This window comes from Nomascus leucogenys, chromosome 12, assembly GCF_006542625.1.
Source record: "Nomascus leucogenys isolate Asia chromosome 12, Asia_NLE_v1, whole genome shotgun sequence".
NCBI classification, from domain to species: Eukaryota; Metazoa; Chordata; class Mammalia; order Primates; family Hylobatidae; genus Nomascus; species Nomascus leucogenys.
This window is the reverse complement of record NC_044392.1, coordinates 51,412,620-51,434,983: the sequence shown is the minus strand read 5'-3', so window position 1 is coordinate 51,434,983 and position 22,364 is coordinate 51,412,620. Positions and strand designations below refer to the sequence as shown.

The 22,364-nt window shown below is 50.4% G+C and overlaps 2 protein-coding genes across 2 annotated transcripts; one reads left to right on the top strand and one right to left on the bottom strand.

The window, feature by feature from the left end:
- Window positions 1–3,274: 3,274 nt before the first annotated feature.
- On the top strand, window positions 3,275–4,504 carry BOLA1 (bolA family member 1). The gene is made up of 2 exons (XM_003259155.3): window positions 3,275–3,379; window positions 3,717–4,504. The coding sequence occupies exon 2, from the start codon at window positions 3,767–3,769 to the stop codon at window positions 4,178–4,180; it is 414 nt and encodes a 137-aa protein (XP_003259203.1). The 5' UTR covers window positions 3,275–3,379; window positions 3,717–3,766; the 3' UTR covers window positions 4,181–4,504.
- A 2,504-nt stretch (window positions 4,505–7,008) lies between these two features.
- Window positions 7,009–21,826, bottom strand: SV2A (synaptic vesicle glycoprotein 2A). The gene is made up of 13 exons (XM_003259157.3): window positions 21,590–21,826; window positions 17,066–18,034; window positions 15,513–15,693; window positions 14,536–14,687; window positions 14,280–14,413; window positions 13,511–13,600; window positions 13,171–13,281; window positions 12,902–12,990; window positions 11,734–11,898; window positions 11,390–11,523; window positions 10,347–10,553; window positions 9,578–9,737; window positions 7,009–8,884 (listed from the first exon to the last, which is right to left on the bottom strand). The coding sequence occupies exons 2-13, from the start codon at window positions 17,685–17,687 to the stop codon at window positions 8,701–8,703; spliced, it is 2,229 nt and encodes a 742-aa protein (XP_003259205.1). The 5' UTR covers window positions 17,688–18,034; window positions 21,590–21,826; the 3' UTR covers window positions 7,009–8,700.
- Window positions 21,827–22,364: the final 538 nt, after the last annotated feature.

Below are 22,364 nucleotides of genomic sequence, written 5' to 3'. Positions count from 1 at the left end.
TATTACCTCCTAAAGGCCCCACCACTTAATACCAACACCATGGATTAATTTTCAACATTAATTCTGGAGGAGACATATTCAAACTATAGTAGACACCAATGAGACAGTTGGGGAAATCTGAATATCAACTGTATTTGATTATAGTATTGTATGAATGTTAAATGTCTTGGATGTGGTAATGGTATTGTGGATAGGTATGAAAACGTCCTTGTTCTTAGGAGATACACATTGAAAGTACATAGCAATTAAGTGTAAAGAATTTTGTGGGGCCGGACACAGTGGCTCACGCCTATAATCCCAGCACTTTGGGAGGCCGAGGCAAACGGATCACCTGAGGTCGGGAGTTCAAGACCAGCCTGACCAACATGGAGAAATCCCGTCTCCACTAAAAGCACAAAATTTGCCGGGGTGGTGGCGCACGCCTGTAATCCCAGCTACTTGGGAGGCTGAGGCAGGAGAATTGCTTGAACCCAGGAAGCGGAGGTTGCTGTGAGCCGAGATCGCACCATTGCACTCCAGCCTGGGCAACAAGAGCGAAACTCCACCTCAAGAAAAAAAAAAAAAGAATTTTGTGGCTGGATGCAGTGGCTCACACCTGTAATTCCATCACTTTGGGAGGCTGAGGCAGGTGGATCACTTGAGGTCAGGAGTTCCAGACCAGCCTGGCCAACATGGTGAAACCCCATCTCTACTAGAAATGCAAAAAAATTTAGCCAGGTGTGGTGGCACCAGCCTGTATTCCCAGCTACTCAGGAGGCTGAGGCAGGAGAATCACTTGAACCCAGAAGGTGGAGGTTGCAGTGGGCCCAGATGGTGCCACTGCACTCCAGTCTGGGCAACAGAGTGAGACTCTGTTTAAAAAAAAAAAAAGAATTTTGGGCCGGGCAAAGTGGCTCACGCCTGTAATTCCTTGTAATCCTGGGTGGCCGAGGAGGGTGGATCACCTGAGGTTGGGAGTTCCAGACCAGCCTGATCAACATGGAGAAACCCCATGAGGGAATGGGTATGCATAGATAGAGGGAAACCTTTACCATCCTTAGTAAGCACCCCCTTGATGTCAGCTCCAGTGCTTGGGAAAGCCATTGCCTGTTTAAGAAATCAGGTTGCCACATGGTTCCTAATGGCTGCTGAAGCTCCAGTCACTAAGTGAATGTTCCGGAAAAAAAAAAAAAGAACAAAAGGGCATAGCTTCTTGTTATTTCAGCAGAAGCCCTGGTCCAGGAGAGTCTATGAAGTTTCAGCTTACACCAGACATGACCAGCATCCAGAGAGAACTGAAAGAAGCTTGAATCCTCTCACTAGAATCCCTGCAAAATGACTCATGTAATTGCTCTGTGGGGATTATTTCCAAACCAGCAGTCACAGGAACATGCTGCTTTTAGATTTGCTTTGTCGCAACTCACAGAGCCCCCGAAGCTGCTCCCCCAGATTGATATTGTGAACATCAGCGACAGCTTTGAGATGACCTATAGATAAAAAGTTTGCCTATACCTGGCATAGAAGAGCAAAGTGAGGACTCTGAAGTTGGAATGCCTGAGTTTGGATTCTGAATCTTCTACTTAATGGCTATATGACCTTGTGCAAGTTAATTAGCTTCAGTTTTCTCTCTATGAAATAAAATAAACATTGTATCCCCAAAAAAAAAAAAAAAAAAAAAAAATACTACTCTACTAAAAATACAAAATTAGCCGGGCATGGTGGCACATGTCTGTAATCCCAGCTAATCAGGAGGCTGAGGCAGGAGACTTGCTTGAACCCAGGGGGCAGAGGTTGCAGTGAGCCGAGATCACGCCATTGCACTCCAGCCTGGGCAAGAAGAGCAAAACTCCGTCTCAGAAAAAAAAAGAATTTTGCACCTAACTCAAGTGATTCAGCAGAAATAATTATTATTATTTCATTATTATTATACACACATACATTAAAAGAGAGATACAAAGCCAAGTCTGGCAAAATGTTATCAGTGAATCTAAGTGAAGAGTGGATAAATGGGTATTAATTAATTGTATTAATCTTGCAAATTTTCTGGAAGTTTTAATTTTTTTAAAGGCTAGGGAAAACAGTGTATGTCATAGGTTAAATTTCTTGAGTGTGATAAAGGTATTGTGGTTATGTAGGAGAATATCTTTGTTCTTAGGAGATACATATTGGAGTAATTAGGGGTGAAATGTCATGCTATCTGCAACTTATTTCCAAATGGTTCATCCAAAAAAGCATATAAATATATTTTAAAGTATATGTAAAGTACTTAAATATATGAGTATATATGTACAAGTATAAAATAAATATAAATGTAGAAAATGGTGGGTCAAGTGAAAGGTAGAGGGTGTTGCTTTGAACTATTCAACTTTTCTGTGGCTTTGACATTTTTCAAAATGAGAAGTTGGGGAAAAACATTTAGAAATATGTAAATATATTAAGGATACAAAATAAAATTTAAATAATTTTACAAGTTAAGAATCATCCTGGAAAAATTACATCCTGTTACATCAATGCTTAAAACCTCAGTAGCTTCCCACTACTTCTAGGATAAAGACAAAATTGCCTAACAAGGGCTACAAGGCCTGGGGTGGTCTGGCCCCGTCCTCTCCTCCCAGTACCCTACTCATCACCATCATCTGCCCGCTAGGCTCCAACCACACATAACCACACTGTAACTACACCAGAAGGAAAGACTCCCTCAAAATTATCTCTCCTCCTGTCCTTTACACATGCGGCTACCAAAGCCAAAACCTCACTATGAGGGACTGAGAAATGGATTCTCATGTTGTTTCTGCTGAACTGTTTCCCTAAATCTTCTCGGAAATATTCTCTGCCCGCCCCCCATTCCACCTCTCCAACCCCAGCCAAGTCTGGGTAACTTGCCTCCTTAGCATCCTCTGTTTATCTCATCGTAGCACCTAGTACCCAGTACTGCAATTGTCCGCTCACTTGCTAGTCTTCAGTGCTCTGTTATCTCCTTGAAGACAGGGCCTGACTTGACTCCCCAGTCCCCAGCACTAGTCTGGGGCACAGTAATTATGTATTCAATCAGACTTCCATTTTCTTGCATATAAAATAAAGGAGTTGGGCTGGATGACCTACAAGATCTATTGGCAGTAAAACAGATCTAATAATCCCAGTCCCAACTGCGCGTGAATTCCCTTTTTCTTTGCATTGCTGGGTTCAGAATTTCTGACCACCTTACCAGTGGAGAGAATCCGAGACTACAGTTCCCATGATCCCTCAGGGCACCACGTGGTGCCTGGCCGTCCTACCAACGCGCAGCGAGGACTCCATTTCCCAGCGTGCCTCAGGAAGGGCGCCAGGACTGCATTTTGCTCCGGAGCGTTCAGAGTCCTGGCCCTGAGCGGGAATCGCAGTAGCCGAGGCTGAGCGGCAGGTAGAAGGGGCTTCTCCGGGGCTTCACAGGGAATACAGGGGCTTCGACCCAACCACAAGTACGCAGTTGCACATGCCCTACTTTTGCCCATTCTTTGCAAATCCCCTAAGGAACGAACGCGCCTCGCGTGCGGGCCTTTCTAATCTCCGCTTGTCCCTCCACTTCCACAGCTGGAGGTCGAATTCACCACGTCACGTAGAGAAAAGGGGCGGTGTCTCGGATCTCCGTGTGTGGCATCAAGGCGGGCTCCCTACAGGAGCTGGTGTGGACGTCCGGGCGTGGGGTTAGGGCGGATGCGGGGATCGCGGGGCGGGTGTTGACATTGTGCTCTCACCAGGCGGATCGCCCCGACCCTCACTCCTGGCGTTTGCGTCTCTGGCGTAGCCGATGCTGAGTGGGCGGCTGGTCCCGGGTCTGGTCTCCATGGCTGGCCGCGTCTGTTTGTCCCAGGGCAGCGCGGGATCCGTGGCCATCGGTCCAGTGGAGGCCGCCATTCGCACGAAGTTGGAGCAGGCCCTGAGCCCCGAGGTGCTAGAGCTTCGCAACGAGAGCGGTGGCCACGCGGTCCCGCCTGGCAGTGAGACGCACTTCCGCGTGGCTGTGGTGAGCTCTCGTTTCGAGGGACTGAGCCCCCTACAACGACACCGGCTGGTCCACGCAGCACTGGCCGAGGAGCTGGCAGGGCCGGTCCATGCGCTGGCCATCCAGGCACAGACCCCCACCCAGTGGAGAGAGAACTCTCAGCTGGACACTAGCCCCCCATGCCGGGGTGGGAACAAGAAAACTCTAGGAACCCCCTGAACCCCAAGAGAGAGGGAGGACCAGGATCCGAATGGACTGGGTGAGCACGAATTACTGAGGCCTTCCCTTTGATACAGTCCAGGATTTGTAAGGGATGAAGACCCCTGGGCCCCATTCTGTTGGGGTCCATACATATTCTCCGAAGATAGCAACTTGCTTCAGGTCAAAGTGAACCGGAGAAAAGAGAAGAATCACTCACTACTGCTCTTGCCCTGGACTATTCAGGAAGGGCAGCCCGGGTGTTCCATGTTAAATCATGACAGAACTGCACCAGACCTGATGAGTTGAAAACTATCCTATACATTAAAAGAAATTACACTATGAGGCTGTGTTCTTAATGGACTGCTGAATCAGTGCCACAGGTGTTCTTGGGAGAAGAAAGATACCTGTAGACTAGTCGGGAAGGGCTTTATGAGGGAAGTGATCTAGTTGGATCTTTAAAGGAAAGCACAAAATTAACCAGAAAGGAGAGGATAGGTGCTGCAGGCAGGGAGAAGAACCTTAGCGAAGACATAGACACTGGACTGAGCAGTGAGTTAATGGACAAGACAGGGGATATGGGCAGGGACACATTTGAATTTCATCTTGGGGGAATGTTTGGCTTTTCTACGGCTTATTCATTTCCAAAAAGTAGTACTTGTATTTGTTTAAAAGAAAAATGTTTTTAAAAACCACTAAAGCAGTGAAAAGAGGATAAGAACTAAGAAAATGATTACAAATGATGAAGAAACCTTTATATAGCCCTTTTTCTTTCTTTTCTTTTTTTTTTTTTTGAGATGGAGTTTCGCTCTTGTTGCCCAGGCTGCAGTGCAATGGCACGATCTCGGCTCACTGCAATCTCTGCCTCTTGGGTTCAAGCGATTCTTCTGCCTCAGCCTCCCCAGTAGCTGGGATTACAGGCAAGCACCACTACGCCCAGCTATTTTTTTGTATTTTTAGTAGAGATGGGGTTTCACCATGTTGACCAGGATGGTCTCAAACTCCTGACCTCAGGTGATCCTCCTGCCTCAGCCTCCCAAAGTGCTGGGATTACAGGCATGAGCCACTACCCGTAGGTTTTTGTTTTTGTTTTTGAGATGGAGTCTCACTTTGTTGCCCAAGCTGGAGTGCAGTGGCGCAAACTCAGCTCACTGCAGCCTCCACCTCCCAGGTTCAAGCAATTCTCCTGCCTCAGCCTCCCAAGTAGCTGGGACTAGAGGCTTTGCCACCACACCCAGCTAATTTTTTATATTTTATAGAGACAGGGTTTCACCATGTTGCCCAGGCTGGTCTTAGACTCCTGAGCTCAGGCACTCCGCCCACCTCAGCCTCCCAAGGTGCTAGGATTACAGGCGTGAGCCACCATGCCCCGCAGTGTAGCCCTTTTTGAGTATTACAGATATTGTCATATTTCTGAGGGGAGCTCAAGTAATGTCTATAGAAGCAACTTTCCAATAATCTCAATGTGGAAATTATTAGAGAACAAAACTTGGTTAACATATATCTTTTTTTTTTTTTTTTTTTTGAGACGGAGTTTTGCTCTTGTTGCCCAGACTGGAGTGCAATGGCCCAATCTCAGCTCACTACAACCTCCGCCTCCCAGGTTCAAGTGATTCTCCTGTCTCAGCCTCCCGAGTAGCTGGGATTACAGGTGCCTGCCACCATGCCTGGCTAATTTTTGTATTTTTAGTGGAGACGAGGTTTCATCATATTGGTCAGGCTGGTCTCAAACTCCTGACCTCAAGCGATCCGCCTGCGTCAACCTCCCAAATTGCTGGGATTACATGCGTGAGCCACCACACCTGGCCCAGTTAACATATATCTTGACTATTTCTAGCTAAAGAATTTAAGATGCATGTGTTTGGGCAGTAGGGAGTTATTGACAAATTTTGAGTACAGACATGCCAGAGAGCATTTGGGGGCAGATGGATCTGGCAGTGATGTGTAAGTGAGTTGGCATGGGAGATTGGAGGAACAGAGATCAATCCAGAGTGAAGGTAGAACCCTGACTTACAGGTCATCTGTGGGAATGGAAAGGAAGGAGTTTATTTGAGAGCTACCATAAAATCAGAATATGGTTTGATTAGAACAGAAATGGACTAGAGTGAGAGGGGAGTCAATGGTAACCCCAAGGCAGTGGTTTTCAGATTTTCTCAGGTAAGAACTCCCATGGGAGATTGTTTAAAATGAAGCTTATGGCTGGGTGTGGTGGCTCACACCTGTAATCCCAGCAGTTTGGGAGGCCGTGGCCAGAGGATCGCCTGAGGTCAGGAGTTCGAGACCAGCTTGGGCAGCATGGTGAAACCCCATCTCTACTAAAAATACAAAAATTAGTTGGGTGTGGTGGCAGGCACCTGTAATCCCAGCCTCTTAGGAAGCTGAGGCAGGAGGATCACTTGAACCCGGGAGGTGGAGGTTGCAGTGAGCCGAGATCACGCCACTGCACTCCAGCCTGGGCAACAAAGCGAGACTCTGTCTCAAAAAAAAAACATAGATTCCGGGTCCCTATCCTTCCAAACCAAGAAAAAAAAAAAAGGGTTCTGATTCAACAAGTCAAGAGTGGAGTCTGGAGTCTATATTTTTAAAAAGCATACCAGAAGATTTAGAGGAAAGTTGGTTCTATTCTTATGAAACATTAGTCCCAAAGTTTTCAAATCTGGGAGATTTAGAGGGCCCTCCATCTGTAGGGGAAAGATCAAGGTAGAGAGGCAATTTAGGAAGTAAATCTGGTACACCATGTTATTCTGACCTTCAGTTTGGAAAGTTGTTTTTCCATCTCACCATTTTACCCTCCAAGGCTGTTAGGAGAATTGGATGTAAGTGGAGAGTCACAGAAGCAGGTATAGCCATTTTGTATTTTGAGGATTTGTTTCCGTTTTATTTTTCGTCAATATTTTTCATTGCATTTTTCACATCAACAGAGTTGGGTTTAGGGTTCCCCAGGAGAGCAAGGGAGATGGGTGGGTCCCTCCCAGGGGTGCAAGGAAAAGGGCTACGTCCAGCATGTGAGGAGTGAGGGACAAGGGCACAGGGCACACACTCGTACACTGGGCACTGGAGGAGAAGGCAGTCTTTTGAGCACAGACACCAAAGAATTAAACAGTCACCACCTGGTACAGTGTTACAAAATGGGAGGAGTGACCACAGGGTTGGGGCACCGGACGCAGCATGACAAAGGTGAATTTTGGTTTTCTTTTTTGTTATTTTCACTTTTTTCCTTTTAACTTTATTTTAAACATTTTACAAACATCTAAAAACTACAACACGTCACAGCTACAGTGGGGTGAGGGGAGGGCACCAAAGAAAGCAGCCACACAGAGTAGGGTGAGACAGGGCAGCCTAACCTACAGAGGCTATTGTGTGGAAGGGTAAAATGGGGAAACTGAGGCTTCTAGTCCCTGCATTAGGGGTCCCTTACTCCCCAACCTCTCCCCGCTCAGAGGAGCTGCCAGGAGGGCCCCTGCTTCCTGCCTCTGCCCCAGCTCCTTGTGCTTTTTGATCTGCTGGTTTGACCAGATGCCTGGTTTCTTTCCCTCCCCTGCCTGTGAGGGGACAGGTCGGGGGCATGGGAGGGCAGCTGTGCTGTTCCCACCTGTGCTGAAGTGGGTGGAGCCTCTCACTCCAGAGGAGGCCTGTGGTTCTTGAGGTGGGAAGGAGATGGGCCTTGTCAGATGCCCTCAGATCTCCCTAGACTGTGGGACTCTTATCCCAGGCTGGCCCTAGGGCTCCTCCATCCCAGGCTCAACACAGAAACCAGATTAGGGGAGGAACTATGGGAGGCAGGGTTGTGTGCATCTGCTGAAATTACCCTTGGCTTATATTTGAGGACAGTATAGTGATACCCCCCGCCCCATGGCACATGCACACACATATATAAGTATACATACACATTCACACACAGTCCTGTGGAGCTGCCTCAGAACTTAATCTATTAATAAATAAGAATCAGGAAGCTAATTTCATAAAATTCAGGCTTCATATTTGCAGCCCAAATTGAGAGGAAAGTGGAGGCCAGAGGGCTGAGGTTTATTGCTTCTCCCCCAGCATCCAACAGGAGGTGTGAGAGGGCACCCGAGGCCCACCCTTCAGACTCTAAGAAGTTCTTTTGGTCCATGGTCTACACCAGAGCCCCAGCCCCCAGCATAATTGCATACCTGTGGTTTCACCAGGGTCTAGGCAGAGGGAATGATGGGGAAGGCAGGAAGCCTATTCTGGAACCCCTGGAACAGGGAAGCAAGGGCCCCTCTCTAACAGGGGGAGAAGGATGGGGCTCAGCCTTCTCTTGTGCAAAGTCAAGGGTAACGGGAAGTGGGGAGTACAGCTTCATCTCAAAACTGGGATGAAGGAGCCTTCCCTGTAGTCCCTGCCCACAGGGGTCACACACATGCACACGCACACGCACACACCCACACAGCTAAGACACCAAACACGGGGAGTGGGGAATGAGGGCTCTGCAGGTCAGGATGGCAGGGCAGGGAGGGGAAGGAAGGAGTTGTTGGTCTCACAGTGTGCCTGCCAATCCCAAAGCCCTAGAGACCCCTTCACTGCAGCACCTGCCCCCGGGTCTCAGGCAGCTTCAGGGCCAGAGAGCTGCCAAGGGCAAGGGCAGCTGAGGCAAAGAGGATGGGGGCAGCCTTGGTGATTCCCACGAAGGATGTGAAGATGCTGATCCCCAGCACAGCTGCCAGCTTACACAGGGCATTCAGGAAGCCAAAAGCTGTGGTCCTGCTCAGGAGTCCCCCAGTGCAGCACGGCGCAAGGTATAGGAGGGAGGCAAAGGAAGAGTGGAGGGCAGGGAAGTGAAGGCCAGGAAGATGCAGGCAGTGTCCAAGAGGGAGAGAGAAGGTTGGAGAGATCAGAGAGGTAAAGGATGTACACCAGGAATGTAGATAAATTGAGAGACAAGGGGAAAGGAGACCAAAAAGTGAGGTTAACAGTTAAAGACTTCGAGGAGTAGATACAAAAGCTACCAGATTTTTTCTTTTTCTTTTTTTTTTTTTTTTTTTTTTTGAGACGGAGTCTTGCTCTGTTGCCCAGGCTGGAGTGCAGTGGTGCGATCTCGGCTCACTGAAAGCTCCACGTCCCAGGTTCAAGCAATTCTCCTGCCTTAGCCTCCTGAGTAGCTGCGATTACAGGCACCCGGCTAACTTTTTGTATTTTTAGTACAGACAGGGTTTCACCATGTTGGCCAGGCTGGTCTCAAACTCCTGACCTCAGGTGATCTGCCCGCCTCGGCCTCCCAAAGCACTGGGATTACAGGCATGAGTCACCATGCCCAGCCAAAGCTACCAGATTTTAGAGGAGAAAATGGAAATGCATATCCTCTCACGCCTAAGGATGCTCTTCCCATTCAGCCCTCCTTCCTCACCCCACCCCTCTCCTGAATCCACTGCCCTGCCCCCACCACATTCCAAATACCTCTTGTCTGAGGGGTAGAGTTCAACAGTCAACACGTCCAGCGCATTCCACGATGCAATGCTGACCCCACCAAAAAGGCAGAGCAGAGCGATCATGGCCGACTCGCTGTTCCCAAAAGACAGGAAGAAGCAGGAGACACAGGACATCACGCTGGAGCCAGCTGGAGCCAGGAGAGGAGAGAGCAGCATGAGCCTGGCCATGGTGAAACCCACCCACAGCCCGCCCTGTCCCATCAGCTGGCTTTCAGATAGCCCAGGATGAGACTTGTTCCCAAGGTATCCAACCAAGGTATCCAAAAGGAAGTCTTTTCACTCCTCCTCAACCTCCCTTATAATTGTTTATTAATATCAGTAACCATCATTTATTCAATGCCAGCCATGGGCCAAGGCAATTGATGCTTTACATGCATTGACCTAGCACATCAATCCTACGACACAGGTATTATTATCACCTCCATTTTCCAGAGGAAACAACCAGGCTCATAGAGGTAACTTGCCAGAGGCCAGAGGTAGGTGGTGGAGCTGAGATTCAAAACCCATAACCTCAAAGCCTGTGCTCTAACCTCTTGCAATTCTGCTTACCTCCTTTACCCCCAGAGAAGCTTCTGTGCCAGTCCCCACCCCATCCTGCAGCACCCCCTAAACAGAAAACATGAGAGAGAGGAACTCTCTGACCAATCTTTTCCACAGCCCAAGGTGAGAAGCCTGTTGACTGCCTCCCGCGGCCCCTGGCCCCTACTATCAGATCTGACTCAGCCTCTCCCGCTTACCAAGCATTCTGAGCCTGCCAATCTTGTCCATGAGCAGGGCAGACACGATATTCCCAGGAAGCACTGCCAGTGTCCCCAGGAAGCTCACAAAGTATACCATGTAGGCACCTTCGCCCGTCCCTGTCACGTCTAGCGGGCAGCCCTCCTTGTTGTGCAGGAATGTACTGTTTATCAGACGGCTGTTCACAAACTTGTACTCAAACAGGTCTGCGGGCAAAGGCCAAGATAAGCAGGCAGTCATAGCAGATGGGAGAGGGAGGCTGCTATGGCTTATGGCTCAGGGCTCTGCATGTATGAAAGTTAGTAGGAGGGGCTCTCAAAATTATTCACAGTGCTAATCACAAAACATCAAATAATATCACCGTAGGAACTAGGGATCTTTAGAGCAGAAAATGACCATCATCTGTCCAACAGTGTGACTTTGTCCAAGTTCTCCCATTAATAGTCTTAGCTGCTTATTCATTCTTTCTGTCTGTGCTAGCTGACTATAAGCAGTAGCGATGCCGTGGACTTAGGAAATTTTTCTGAGAAAAACATTTAAAATAATAAAAAGTCCTATCCATTGTTGTTTTCCTGCAAGATGGGAAAAGCTCGCCCAGTATGAGGTGGGAAATTTCAGTCTAGCTCACAAAACCAGCATTTCATGTGCATATACTGAAGTTTGAGAATCACTATTAAAAAGGAGTGGATTCATGCAATGATCCCCACCAAATACCCCTTTTACTGTTTTTCTTTTTCCCAAGAACGCTGTTTTGGATGATTTTTACCTTCTTCAAAGGTGCATTAATTTTACCTACTGAGTTATAATTTCAGCCAAAGGCAAAGAAACTTGATGTTTTTGTCAGATATTCTATTACAGGAGAATGTCCAACATCCATTAGATTTTCAGAATTATTGGTGGTCGCTATCAGGCCCCTCTACCACCTTCCCACAGGGGTCCAGGGATCTCACCTTGAGAACCCTAAGAGTGAATGAAAAAGGTTCCTTCTCATCAAGGTCCACCCAACCCTTTGGTCTGACGCCCACCAGCCACCCCGCCTTACCAGTGTTATAGAACACAGTGTTGATGAAAGTGCAGTTGCGGAAAAACGTGTTGCTGGATGTGACATCCTCAAAATAACACTCTTCAAACAGGGAATCCTCAAAGGACACTGACTTCAGCCGCAGCCCAATGAACCTGTAAGGCCAGGATAATGAAAGACACTCCCCCGTCATCCTCATGCCCCCTCCAAGACTCACTCTTCAGCAAAGTAATGGGAAGCTGGGCATTGAGGAGAAACCAAAAGTGTTTGCTCCCCAAATGCCTTGTCTTGAATCCCTAGACTCATAAAAGAGACAAGAGGTAGAAGGAACAGGGAAGAAGTGAAGTTTAAAAGTCCCCACATACTTGTCATTGAAGTACTGCCCGCCTCGGTGGATCTGATTCTCCAACGTGAAGTTAAAAGTTACATGCTCTACGCGCTCCCCGGGGAACACTTTGGTGCGGGATGCATAGTCCACTGCCTGGAGATGGCGGATCATGTCAGGAAACCAGACGGTCAGGCCATAGTAGCTGAAGAGTCAAGGAGAATGGAAACAGACAACAGGGCTTCAGACAAGGCTCAGAGATTAGAATCAGGCAGAGGAGAAAATGGAAATGTGTATCCTCTCCAGAACAAGGGAGAAATGGAGTCAACCTCTGTTAGGACCTTGCTCCTCTCCAGCCTCACCAGCTTCTCCCTGCTCCTCCCTTCAACAGCTGCTGTGCTCCTGGGGGACTTCAGGGTCTAAGCAGCCACTATACTTTTTCTTATCTCCCAAGCATTTGCTTTTCCCTCTGCCAAAAACACTCTTCTCCACCCCAGCCACCCCCACTCCACCTGTCTGACTCCCATTCACCCTTTAGGACTTAGGTCCCCACCCCAGCCCAAGCCCCAACTGCTCCCACTGCCCTTCCCCCACCCTTCTCTCATCACCCTACTTCATAGCAAGTTTCATCTCACTTCTTTTTTTTTCTTTTAAGACGGAGTCTCGCTCTGTCACCCAGGCTGGAGTGCAGTGGTGCGATCTCGACTCACTGCAACCTCCACCTCCCAGATTCACGCCATTCTCCTGCCTCAGCCTCCAGAGTAGCTGGGACTACAGGCACCCGCCACCATGCCCAGCTAATTTTTTGTATTTTTAGTAGAGACAGGGTTTCACCGTAGCCAAGATGGTCTCGATCTCCTAACCTCATGATCCGCCCGCCTCGTCCTCCCAAAGTGCTGGGATTACAGGCTTGAGCCACCGCTCCCGGCCTCATCATCCTGCTTCTTGACCAAAACATAAACTCCGGGAGGGCCTGGGACCACGTCTGTTTCATCCCAGCACAGAATAGAAACTGAATCCTGGTCACCCTACAGTACAAGTTTGTTGAGTGAACTAGTGAAGTAGAGGAGCTGGCTGCAGGATCAGAGAGGGTCTGCGTGGCACCTTCCCTCATCGCTTGTCCCCTGCATCTCTATTCTCCCCACCTCTCTCCCAGCCCACACACCACCACAACCACCACATACCACCCAGCCCACCCATCTCCTCACCTGAATGACATGGTGAACCACACACCCATCATCATCAGAGTGATGCGCCGATATTCGGGACCAAAACAGGAGAGAAAATTCCCCCAAACCTACAGAAGACCGGACAAAGTCAGAACTTGGCTATACTAAGTTCTAGCACCCATAGATCCCCACTTTTCTGCCCTCCCACCTCCCTTCAGCTCACCCATCACCCACACACATAGACTTCAGTCCTGCCTTCTTCTCCACTTCCCCCACTCCCTTCTCTCTACCACCCCATCCACCATTACCTGCCCCCCTAGGCTCAAGGCCCGGACCCCCCAGCGCTGGTACCAGGTCCCTGTGTCCGACTGGATCTCAATCAATTCATCCTCCTGATGAATCGTCTTAATGTGGGTAACCTGGGGTCAAGAGAAGGGGTGGGCAATCACACACTCTGTGTTTCCCAACCTCCGCCAGGTGCCTCAGTTTCCCCTGCATTAGCAGAATGGGAGGCAGGAGGTGGATATGATACCCTGAAAATCTCCTTATGGTAGAGTGTGGTCTGAGGTGGGGGGTACTCAGAGAGGGGCCAGGTAGGGGCTGGGGCTGCAGGGCGTGGAGGTCTGAGTCGGGAGGGCTGTGGCTTACTGAGAACACTCGCTCAGGATGTCCCTTGGCTCGCATGTTCGTATCATGGACCTGCTTCAGCACCATCCAGGCCTCATCATGCTTCCCATTCTAGAGCCAAAGACACAATCCCCACATCCAAGTCAGCCCCTACCTGACCTAGAGTTATAGACTCCCTCCCTCCCACCTGGCTTCTGTAGTCACAGGACACTAAATGGTTCCCAGCCCTCAACCCCACCACCAAGCCCTGACCTATGGGCATGTACTGACCACACGGAAAGAGCCCCAAGCTGAGGTATAGCAAGACAATCAGACTTGGGCAAGAGCTGCAGGTTGAGGGTGGGGAGTGTTGTCCAGGGGAAAAAGGCAAGCACAGGTCCTGGGAATTCCATAGTACAGAGGAAAGTAAAAACCAAAGGTAAGGGAAATGATGGGCAAGCATGTAGTCAAAGACCTAATCCTGCTGGGGTTAGGAGGGGAAGGTGTAGGGGGTGGGAATGTCTCTTGAGCTGTAAATGCAGGACAGGTCCAAGGCCCTTCCCTGCAAAATCTTAAGTCATCCATGGGTGAAGAGGTCCCCTGGTTTCTCCACCCAAGAACCCCTCAGGGACACATTCCAAGGCAAAGGATGCAAGATAAAGTCCTCTGGAGAGTGGACTCTGTGAGGAAGGCAGGCAGTCAAACAGGATCAAATCAAACTCCAGTCGGTGTTTGAACACAGGAGCCCCTGCTGCCGTCCACACTCCACAGCCAACGCCCCACCCCACCCCATGCAGCTCAGCCCCATCACCTCTAGGAAGAAACGGGGGCTCTCAGGCTGCGTGGTCAGAGCCCCAATGGCAAACACAGAAGGAAAGGCGCAGACGAGGACGAAGACCCTCCAGCTGTGGAACTGGTAGGCAGAACCCATCTGAAAACTCCACCCTGGTAGGGAGAAAGTGACAGCATCAGCAGAGAAGCCAGAGGCTGGGGGAACCCACCACAGGGAGCACAGAAGAAGAGGGAGGAGGGAGATAACCTGGGGTGGATTCCGGGGGGCTGCTCACCATAGTGGGGGATGATGGCCCACGCCATAGCAGCTGCGTACACTCCACCAATCATCCAAAACATGCAGAGCCAGCTCAAATGCTCCCCTCGTTTCTCCTGGGCCAGAAACTCGGAGAAATAGGAGAAGACAATGGGGATGGACCCTCCAATCCTGGAGTGCATTTCAAGAATTCAGCATTAGCAAATGGCCATAGTCCTGATCCTCTGCCCCACTGCTCTGGACCCCGAGCCCCTTTTGTCTTCCAGGCTTTTGAAGAGACTCCATCTCACACATAAAGCCTTACAAGCTCCCCTGTGGGTCAGCCATCAAGCACCCATCCTTGGGACCATGGGAAACAGGCAAGCGAGTCTCAGGGAAAGGGAAAGAGCAAATCTTAAATCTTGAAAATGACTTACAGAGTTGGAAGGCAGGGAAGATAATTGCAGAAAAGAGAATAAATCTCCAAAGAAAAAAGACAAGCCAAAAGCCTCCAAGGGCAGATGTTGTGGGAATGGCCAGAAAGGAGCTTGGAGTTGAAGCAGAGTAAGCGGGCCTGCCATGCTTGCAAAAGTGAAGTGGCAGTGCAGGCAAGGTGTCAGGGTTCTGGCAGGTGTGGGTGTTAGCAAGGTTTGTTGTGTAATGCAGGAAATGTGTAGACTCTGGTAGGGGGTAACTCTGGGTCCACAGGAGCCCAGGGGTGGGGCTGAGGCCCACTGGGCCTCTTTGTAGAGGCAGGTTCAAAAATGGAACTAGAGGTGGGGTGGAGGACTCAGGAGTGGGCCAACATGGAACAGCATTCTGGACAGCAGCAGACAGGTCCTGGGCAGGGAGGAGCTGGCCTGAAGATGGTTGGGGGAGAAAGGAACTCATTCATCCATTCAACTCACACAGATTTAAGGTGCATTTGGTGTGCCTGGCACTGTGCTGGACCCTAAAGATACAACAGTGACCAAAGCACAGTCCTGCCCTCAAGGAGCTTAGGAAGTGGACACTCACCCAACCCCAGAAAGTAGGCGGCAGAAGAGGAAAGTGCCGTAACCCTGGACAAAAGATGAGAAGAAGGCGAAGACGCTGTTGACTGAGAGTGAGATGAGCAGGCACTGCCTCCGACCCAGCCGGTCAGCCAGACCTCCCCAGAGGAAGGCTCCCACCATCATGCCCAGGTAGACAATGAGGCCTGGAAGGAGGAGGAAAACAGAGGCAGAGGGGGCATGAGCAGACACACCTCAATTCTCCCAGGAGATGAGCACTAAGGGAGCTGAAGGATCTGAAAAACTTCTAGAAGCTAAGTCTACCCAGAGATTAGAGCAAGTGAGAGAAAATGAATGGTGTGAGCAAAGATAGAATATCATCTCTGCAGGCCAGGGGTTCAAAGGCAGGAATGAAGATATGGGAGAACCTGCAACTCTCCACTCTCTTCGGTCTGTCTCATTTCTCACTCTGACACACACACAGTGACACCTTTACCCCTGGCTCACTTTGAAGGAGGAATGGGTGTGCCTAGGATCACAGACCACCCCAAGGTCCTCTCTATTCTCCCTGCTTTTTTTTTTTTTTTTTTTTTTTTGAGACAGAGTCTCGCTGTTGCCCAGGCTGGAGTGCAGTGGCGCGATCTCGGCTCACTGCAGGCTCCGCCCCCCGGGGTTCACGCCATTCTCCTGCCTCAGCCTCCCGAGTAGCTTTGATCCCTTGAAGCAGCAGGAGAGCTCTCATTTGTTCCTAGGGAAAGGGGCTCCAATTCATTTCATCTTTCCAGGAAATCCCCCACACAAAATCCATCCTTTACTCCTTCCACTCTCAATATTTCTGGCCCAAAAACTCTCCTGTTTTTCACTTCCTTCATAAAACCAGAGCTGGAATTAATCTTTAAAATCATCTACTCCAAACTTTGCATATTCCCATGCCGAAACCAAGCCCCAGGAAGAAGAGACCTGTCCAAGACCCCATGGCAATTTGGTGGCAGAGTAAGGCCTCGATTCTTTCTCTGTGAGTCTAGGGGGTTCCTCCTCAGAGTCCCTGTCAGGAAAGGTCATCAAAGACTACATCCTGTCCCCTGGAAACTCCCGTCTGAGTGAGAGAAAGTCTAACCAGCTTCTCTGGCAGAAGATCCAGGACCCTCCCCCTCCCCCAACCACCCCAAACTGACTCTCCCCATTTATACCAAGGAGTTTGGATACTGGCTTGTTCCCCAATCAGTGAAAGAGAACAGGATAACCAGAGGGAAAGCTGTGAAGAAACATTAAATGGTAGGGACCATCCTACTACAGCCTCCTCCTGCAGAATGAAGCAGACCACCACCCAACCACTGGCCCAAGCCCCATTCCAGCTGCCCTCCCGCAAGCGCCTCTTTCACATTCAACTTCACCCTGCCCCAAGGCCAAGAAGAGGGAGTGTGTGAGGGAAGAGTGTGCAGAGGAACCCTGAGCCCTCTGGGAACATCTTGGATGCAGGGTTCTAGGGAACCCAGTGGTAAGGACAAGAGCAATTTCCAGGAGCCAAGGAGGTTTCCAGAGTTTGAGGGGATAAGGCTGGAGCCCCCCATGTCTTACCTAGCATGCCTTTGTTGGAGTCAGACAGGCACATGTCTTTCTCAGCGCTGGGCAGCACGAAACCTACCACAAAGACCTCCACACCATCAGCCATCAGCGCCAGACCAAGCACAAAATACAGTGTCCACTGGAAGCGGCCGTGGCCACACTCCCGTAGGATGGCTTCATACTGTTGGGCCAGTTCTTCTCGTTCTTTCCGTCGTTGTGCCTCCCCCCGGCCCCCAGGGGGACCTTCCCCATCACTCAAGCCCCCCCTTACTCCAGCCAGGGGCGCCCCATCTGCCATCCGCTCGCCTTTGCCCCCAGACTCTGCCCGGGGAATGCCCTGATATTCCCCTTCGTAGATCTCATCATCCTCGTCATGGCCCTCAGTAGCGTCACTGGACGCACCACCTTCCTCCTCATCCTGGGTCCCTTCTCCTCGGTAATAGCCATCACTGGGGGCAGGGAAGTCGTCATCATCATCCTCCTCCTCAAAGCGGGAGTACGATCTTCGGGAATATTCGTCCTGGACTCTGTCCAGGCCCTTCACCACCTTCTTGGCCGCATGCTTTTTGACTTCCTTAGCAATGTCTTTGGCCCCACGGATGAAAGCTGCCCGGTCTCGGAAGCCCTCTTCCATGATGGGGCTCAGGGCACTTCACCGGGTCTTCTCCACCTCCTGCTTCTTTTTCAGCTTTTTGCTCAAGGACTTGTAGAGTCAAAAAGACCCCTCCCCACAGTTACTTAGATGAAGTGTGTTCCAGTATCTTTGGGCACAAAAAAAAGAGCAAACAGGTCCTAGCCAATGAGTGCCCAGGAGGGAAAAGGAAGGAGAGGAGCTTTGACCTATACCCAGCTCAGCTGGGTGAATGGGGAAGGGACAGGGGGAGCAGGGGAATGGGAAGGGGAAGGGGAGCCAGATTGGGAGGCTAAGCCAGGATAACTCAGGAAGGGTCGCCTACTTCTCTTCCACAAGCCTCTGGAGACCTAGAAAAAATAACAGACAGCAAAAGGAAGTTGTGAGTCCTAAGGTGGTGAAGAAGGCCAATATAAAGCCTCTCAACCCAGAGCCCCATCTGGACCATGTGGTGCAGAGATGGTCTTCTCGCTTTAGGCTCCCATCCACACACTAAAAAGGGATGGCTATCTGGGCTAACCGGGTCACTCACATAGAAGTCCCCTTACTTTGACCTTGGAGGCCTGGCCTATGGAATTTGCTCCAAAGTCTCAGTCACCTACCCCCAAGCCCACCCTAGCCCTTGCTTTATCACCAATCTGCAAAGAACTAAACAGGAAATATGAGAAACCAGAATTCCCTCCTTTAGTCTTGCCTGGGTTTCTTACTGGGGGAGGAGTTGAGGAGGATGTGTAAGAGGACAAGCCCTCCAACCTGTGGCCTTCCCTCCACTGATGGCATCTGAAGGCAGGGGCTTCCACTGTCCTTCCCTCAGGTCCCAAGCTTACAGGCTTCAACAAGGAGGGATTTTCTCTCAACATAGTCTAATGGGTAAAAGCTCAGCTTCCAGAGTCACAAAGACATGGGTTTGACTTCCTGTTTTGGCAAATACTAGCTAATGGACCAAGCCTCAGTTTCTTCTTGTTTAAAAAGGGGAAAGTAAGGGTTGAATGATACAATGTATCTATGCTCCTTACCATAAGTCACCTGGCACATAAAAATGATGAATAAATATTAACTATTAATTTTGTGGTGATAGTAATATAGTGAAACGCCCAAGTGAAAGCCATCTTGGATGCTCTTTAGGGCGAGCAGCAGGAAGGGACACTGGCAAGGAGAATGCTGGTTCAGGGCAAAGCACATGACTGTTAGGGGTGACCTAAGTTGAAATCCCGACTCTGCCACTTACTAACTGATCTCAGTCAGGGTAGTTAACCTCCCTAAGCCTTAGTGTCCACATATTTTAACTGGGGATAATTAAATTGGGAGACTGTTTCTTGGAGTTGATCTGAGAATGTAATCTCACAGTAGATACTCTATGTTAGTTTTCTTCCTTCCTATGATGTTGAAAGTGGGAAAGAAACAGGAAGCAGCAAGGGACAACAGGGGGGTCATACTTAGATGCTGTTGCCCAGCATCCTTGCAAAGAGAGTCCCAAGACCCCCCTGTCTATGTTTCAACTAATTCCAGCAGCTGCACCCACATTAACTACCTCCAGAAAAACAAGGGAAGATCCAGAAAAGGAGGACCTGGAACCCAAGTAAAGTGGAGGAAAGATGGAAAGCTAAGAAAGAGGTGATGACTGTCCACTGCCACCTTGCTTCAGAATGTCATAGATGGGCCCCCTTTCCACAGATGGGGGTGAGAATGGAAATGACTGTCAAATGCATACATTTCCAACATGAGGTTCTAAGGCTTACAGTTGCATCCCATCCCTCCAGGGCCTCCCTTCCTAATCCCCCTTAATCCTTTCTGCTCCTCCTCCAGGAGTCAAGGAAGAAGGAGTCCACAAACACCGCATTGCGTAGGAGGCGGATGTAGAATAAAGGGGGTTTGTGTGTCCCCCCAAAAAAGTCATTCTCCAGAGGAAGGCATGGGATAGCCCCCTTCCTTCATAGGAGCAGAGGAAGCAGGCCTAGATTCTGATCAGAAATCATCCCCCTAAAAATATCCTGCCTCCAGTGCTCCCACCCATCCAGGGCCATCATTAAATCACACACACACACACACACACACACACACACACACACACGCCCTCGTAGAAGACAGTAAGCAATGCTATGTGGTTCAGAGAGAAGCACTGGCAAGCAGCACCTTACCCCCTCGGGACAGATGTAAGCAGTGGACCACGGTGACCAGAAGCAGTGACCCCTATGTCACCTTTTCTTCATGGTTCAGGGCCCAACCATCCCCCATGAAAGAGCTGGAACTGCGGAATCCCCTCAGCGCATGGCAATTTGCTAGCTTTCCTCTCTTTCCTAACCAGGATCTCCCCTCCAGCCCTGAAGGAGGCAGGACCCACCAGGAGCCATACTCTATGTTTGTTGACCCTATTTCCCCCTGAGAGGGGCATGTAGGGCAGAGAAGACTTCCACCACCACAGCAGGATATGAGGGCTCAACAGCCAGCTCCCTCAGGGCCAGCAAGCCCAGGAGGTCAGGAAAGAAAGAAAGAAGACAAATTCTTTGAGCTGGTGAGGAAGTGGTGCTATTTTTAGCCCCAAAAACAGCACAGGGTGGCTAAGCCTGGGGGAGAGAGACAAGACTTGGAGAGGTGGAGGTTAAAGAAGACAAGGTTCAGGGTTACAAGGTCCTAGGCTGGCTGACTTCACCTGACAGGAAAAAATGTGCCCAGGAGATTTTCTGCAGAGGGTGGAGACAGGCAGGGGACTCCAGAGCAAATGCTTCCTTTCAGAACAGCTCATCCAGCCCTGGATCAGAGGAGGGTCCAGAACCCCCCACCCTCCTCCCAGTCAAAGCCCCTGACTTTGGGGGCCACCCAGATCCCCAGGCCTTCCTAGCTCAGGTGACAAGGTCATTAAAAAGCAATCACTTATCAAAATGTCCGCGGGGGCGGGGGTAGAATGTGGGAGGTGTGGGAGCACCCCTTTCCCATGACAGCCCGGTCACTGAACCTCAGCCCCCACCCAGGACCATCAAGGCTGCGCCTCCCCTCCCCACATCCTACCCAGGGTTAGGAAGATGGGAGCGCCTACAGTTCTGAGGGATAAAAATGAGGGTGTCAGCTGAGAATGCACACTGAGGAATACGGAGAGGCAGAGAGGGGGACGCAGGGAGAGACCTCCGCACGCACAGACATAGAGACCGCCCCTATCAGCATTTGCAGCGACCCCCCCACAACCCATCTTGCCTCAGCTCCGGAATAAGGGAAAAGCCCCCAGAACTGACTAAATCCCTGCTCTGAGCACCTCCTCCGCCCTTGGTCCTGCTGCTAGACAAGTGCCCACCTTCACTCAACACCCCTTCCCCCCACCCTGGAGCAACTGCTGCCAGCCCCCGCCATCCATGCCCCCAACACCTGGCCGCTCTCCATCTCTGTCTCCCCAGTATTTCCATTCTTCACTCCCCTTCCCTCCATCCTTCACCTGCCCTTCTTCCCCTGCCCCCCCACCCACCCAAGTCCAGGCGCGCACACTGAGGCAGCATCCATTCACCAGCCCCAGCCAAGGTCATTTATCATTCATCCTGGGGGTGGGGGGACGTCAAGGTGAGGATGGGTTAGGAGTTTGAGGGAACCCCATCCCACCTCACAACCCCACCACCACGTTAATCTCCAAAGGGGATAGTGGGGACTTGGTTAAGGTAGAGAAAAATACCCCTCCTCCCCATTCACCAGTATTACACATATGCGCGTGTGTGTGTGTGTGTGTGTGTCCTGAAGAGCACAACTGAAATAAATGTCCATCCCCAAACCACCACCAACGCACCAACCCCCCTCACCCCTAGAGAGGGGATCGTCACCCTCCCCATAAGCAAAGCATCGGAAGATAAAATGGCTGCAAGGCAAGGCAAAGATGCTTCTGCCAGGGGCGGGGTGGAGGTGAGCGACTGAGAAAGGGGTCTCACCTGGGCTGGGTTCCCCGGGTAAGGAGTCCCGGGAGAGGACGGGGGTCCCGGCCGCGGGCGGAGGCGGCAGCGGCGACTGCTCCCGGGACCAGGGAAGCGGCAATGCAGACCTGCCCCCCCACACTCCAGCCCCGCCTCCGCCCCCCCCCCCCACCCCGCGCCACTGAGCATCGGGAGAGACCATTGGTGGGGAGGGGAGAAAAAAGGATGGGGAGGGAGTCAGGGCACGGGAAGAAATGATGAAAGGGCCGGAGGTTGTCACAAGAACAGCTGGAAATGGCAGCCAGCCCTTCCCAGCCTCTTCCTAGTAAAAGATAAAAGGAACTAAATAAAAAAACAGTGATGTTAGGAAGACAAGTGGGAAGACAGGGAGATAGGGAATGTGTCAGCCCCTTCCTTAGCACCCCAGTCTCAGTATGGCAGGACCCAATAATTTCAGGGCTTTTGCTGCCTTCAAAACACCTCCCTTGCCTTCTCCACTGCTCTCAAACTCCTTTTTCACAACAGTCTCCCAAATCCAGAGTGCTCCTACTCCAAGTTTACCTGGACATTTTAGAGAAAGCAGAGATAACAAGGTGTGGTTTCTATCCTGAACTGCCAGAGTCCGAGACCCCTGGATTCCTTCAATCTCTTTCTTCAAAAAACAGTCCAGGTTACTTATTTACAGTGGAGACCTCCTCATCCTGTCCATTCAGTTGGTGGTAGCAGAAGTATTGGGGAAGTTGAGGGATTTTTACAGACCTGACCAACTGGACAGTTCCCTTTCCATTAATTT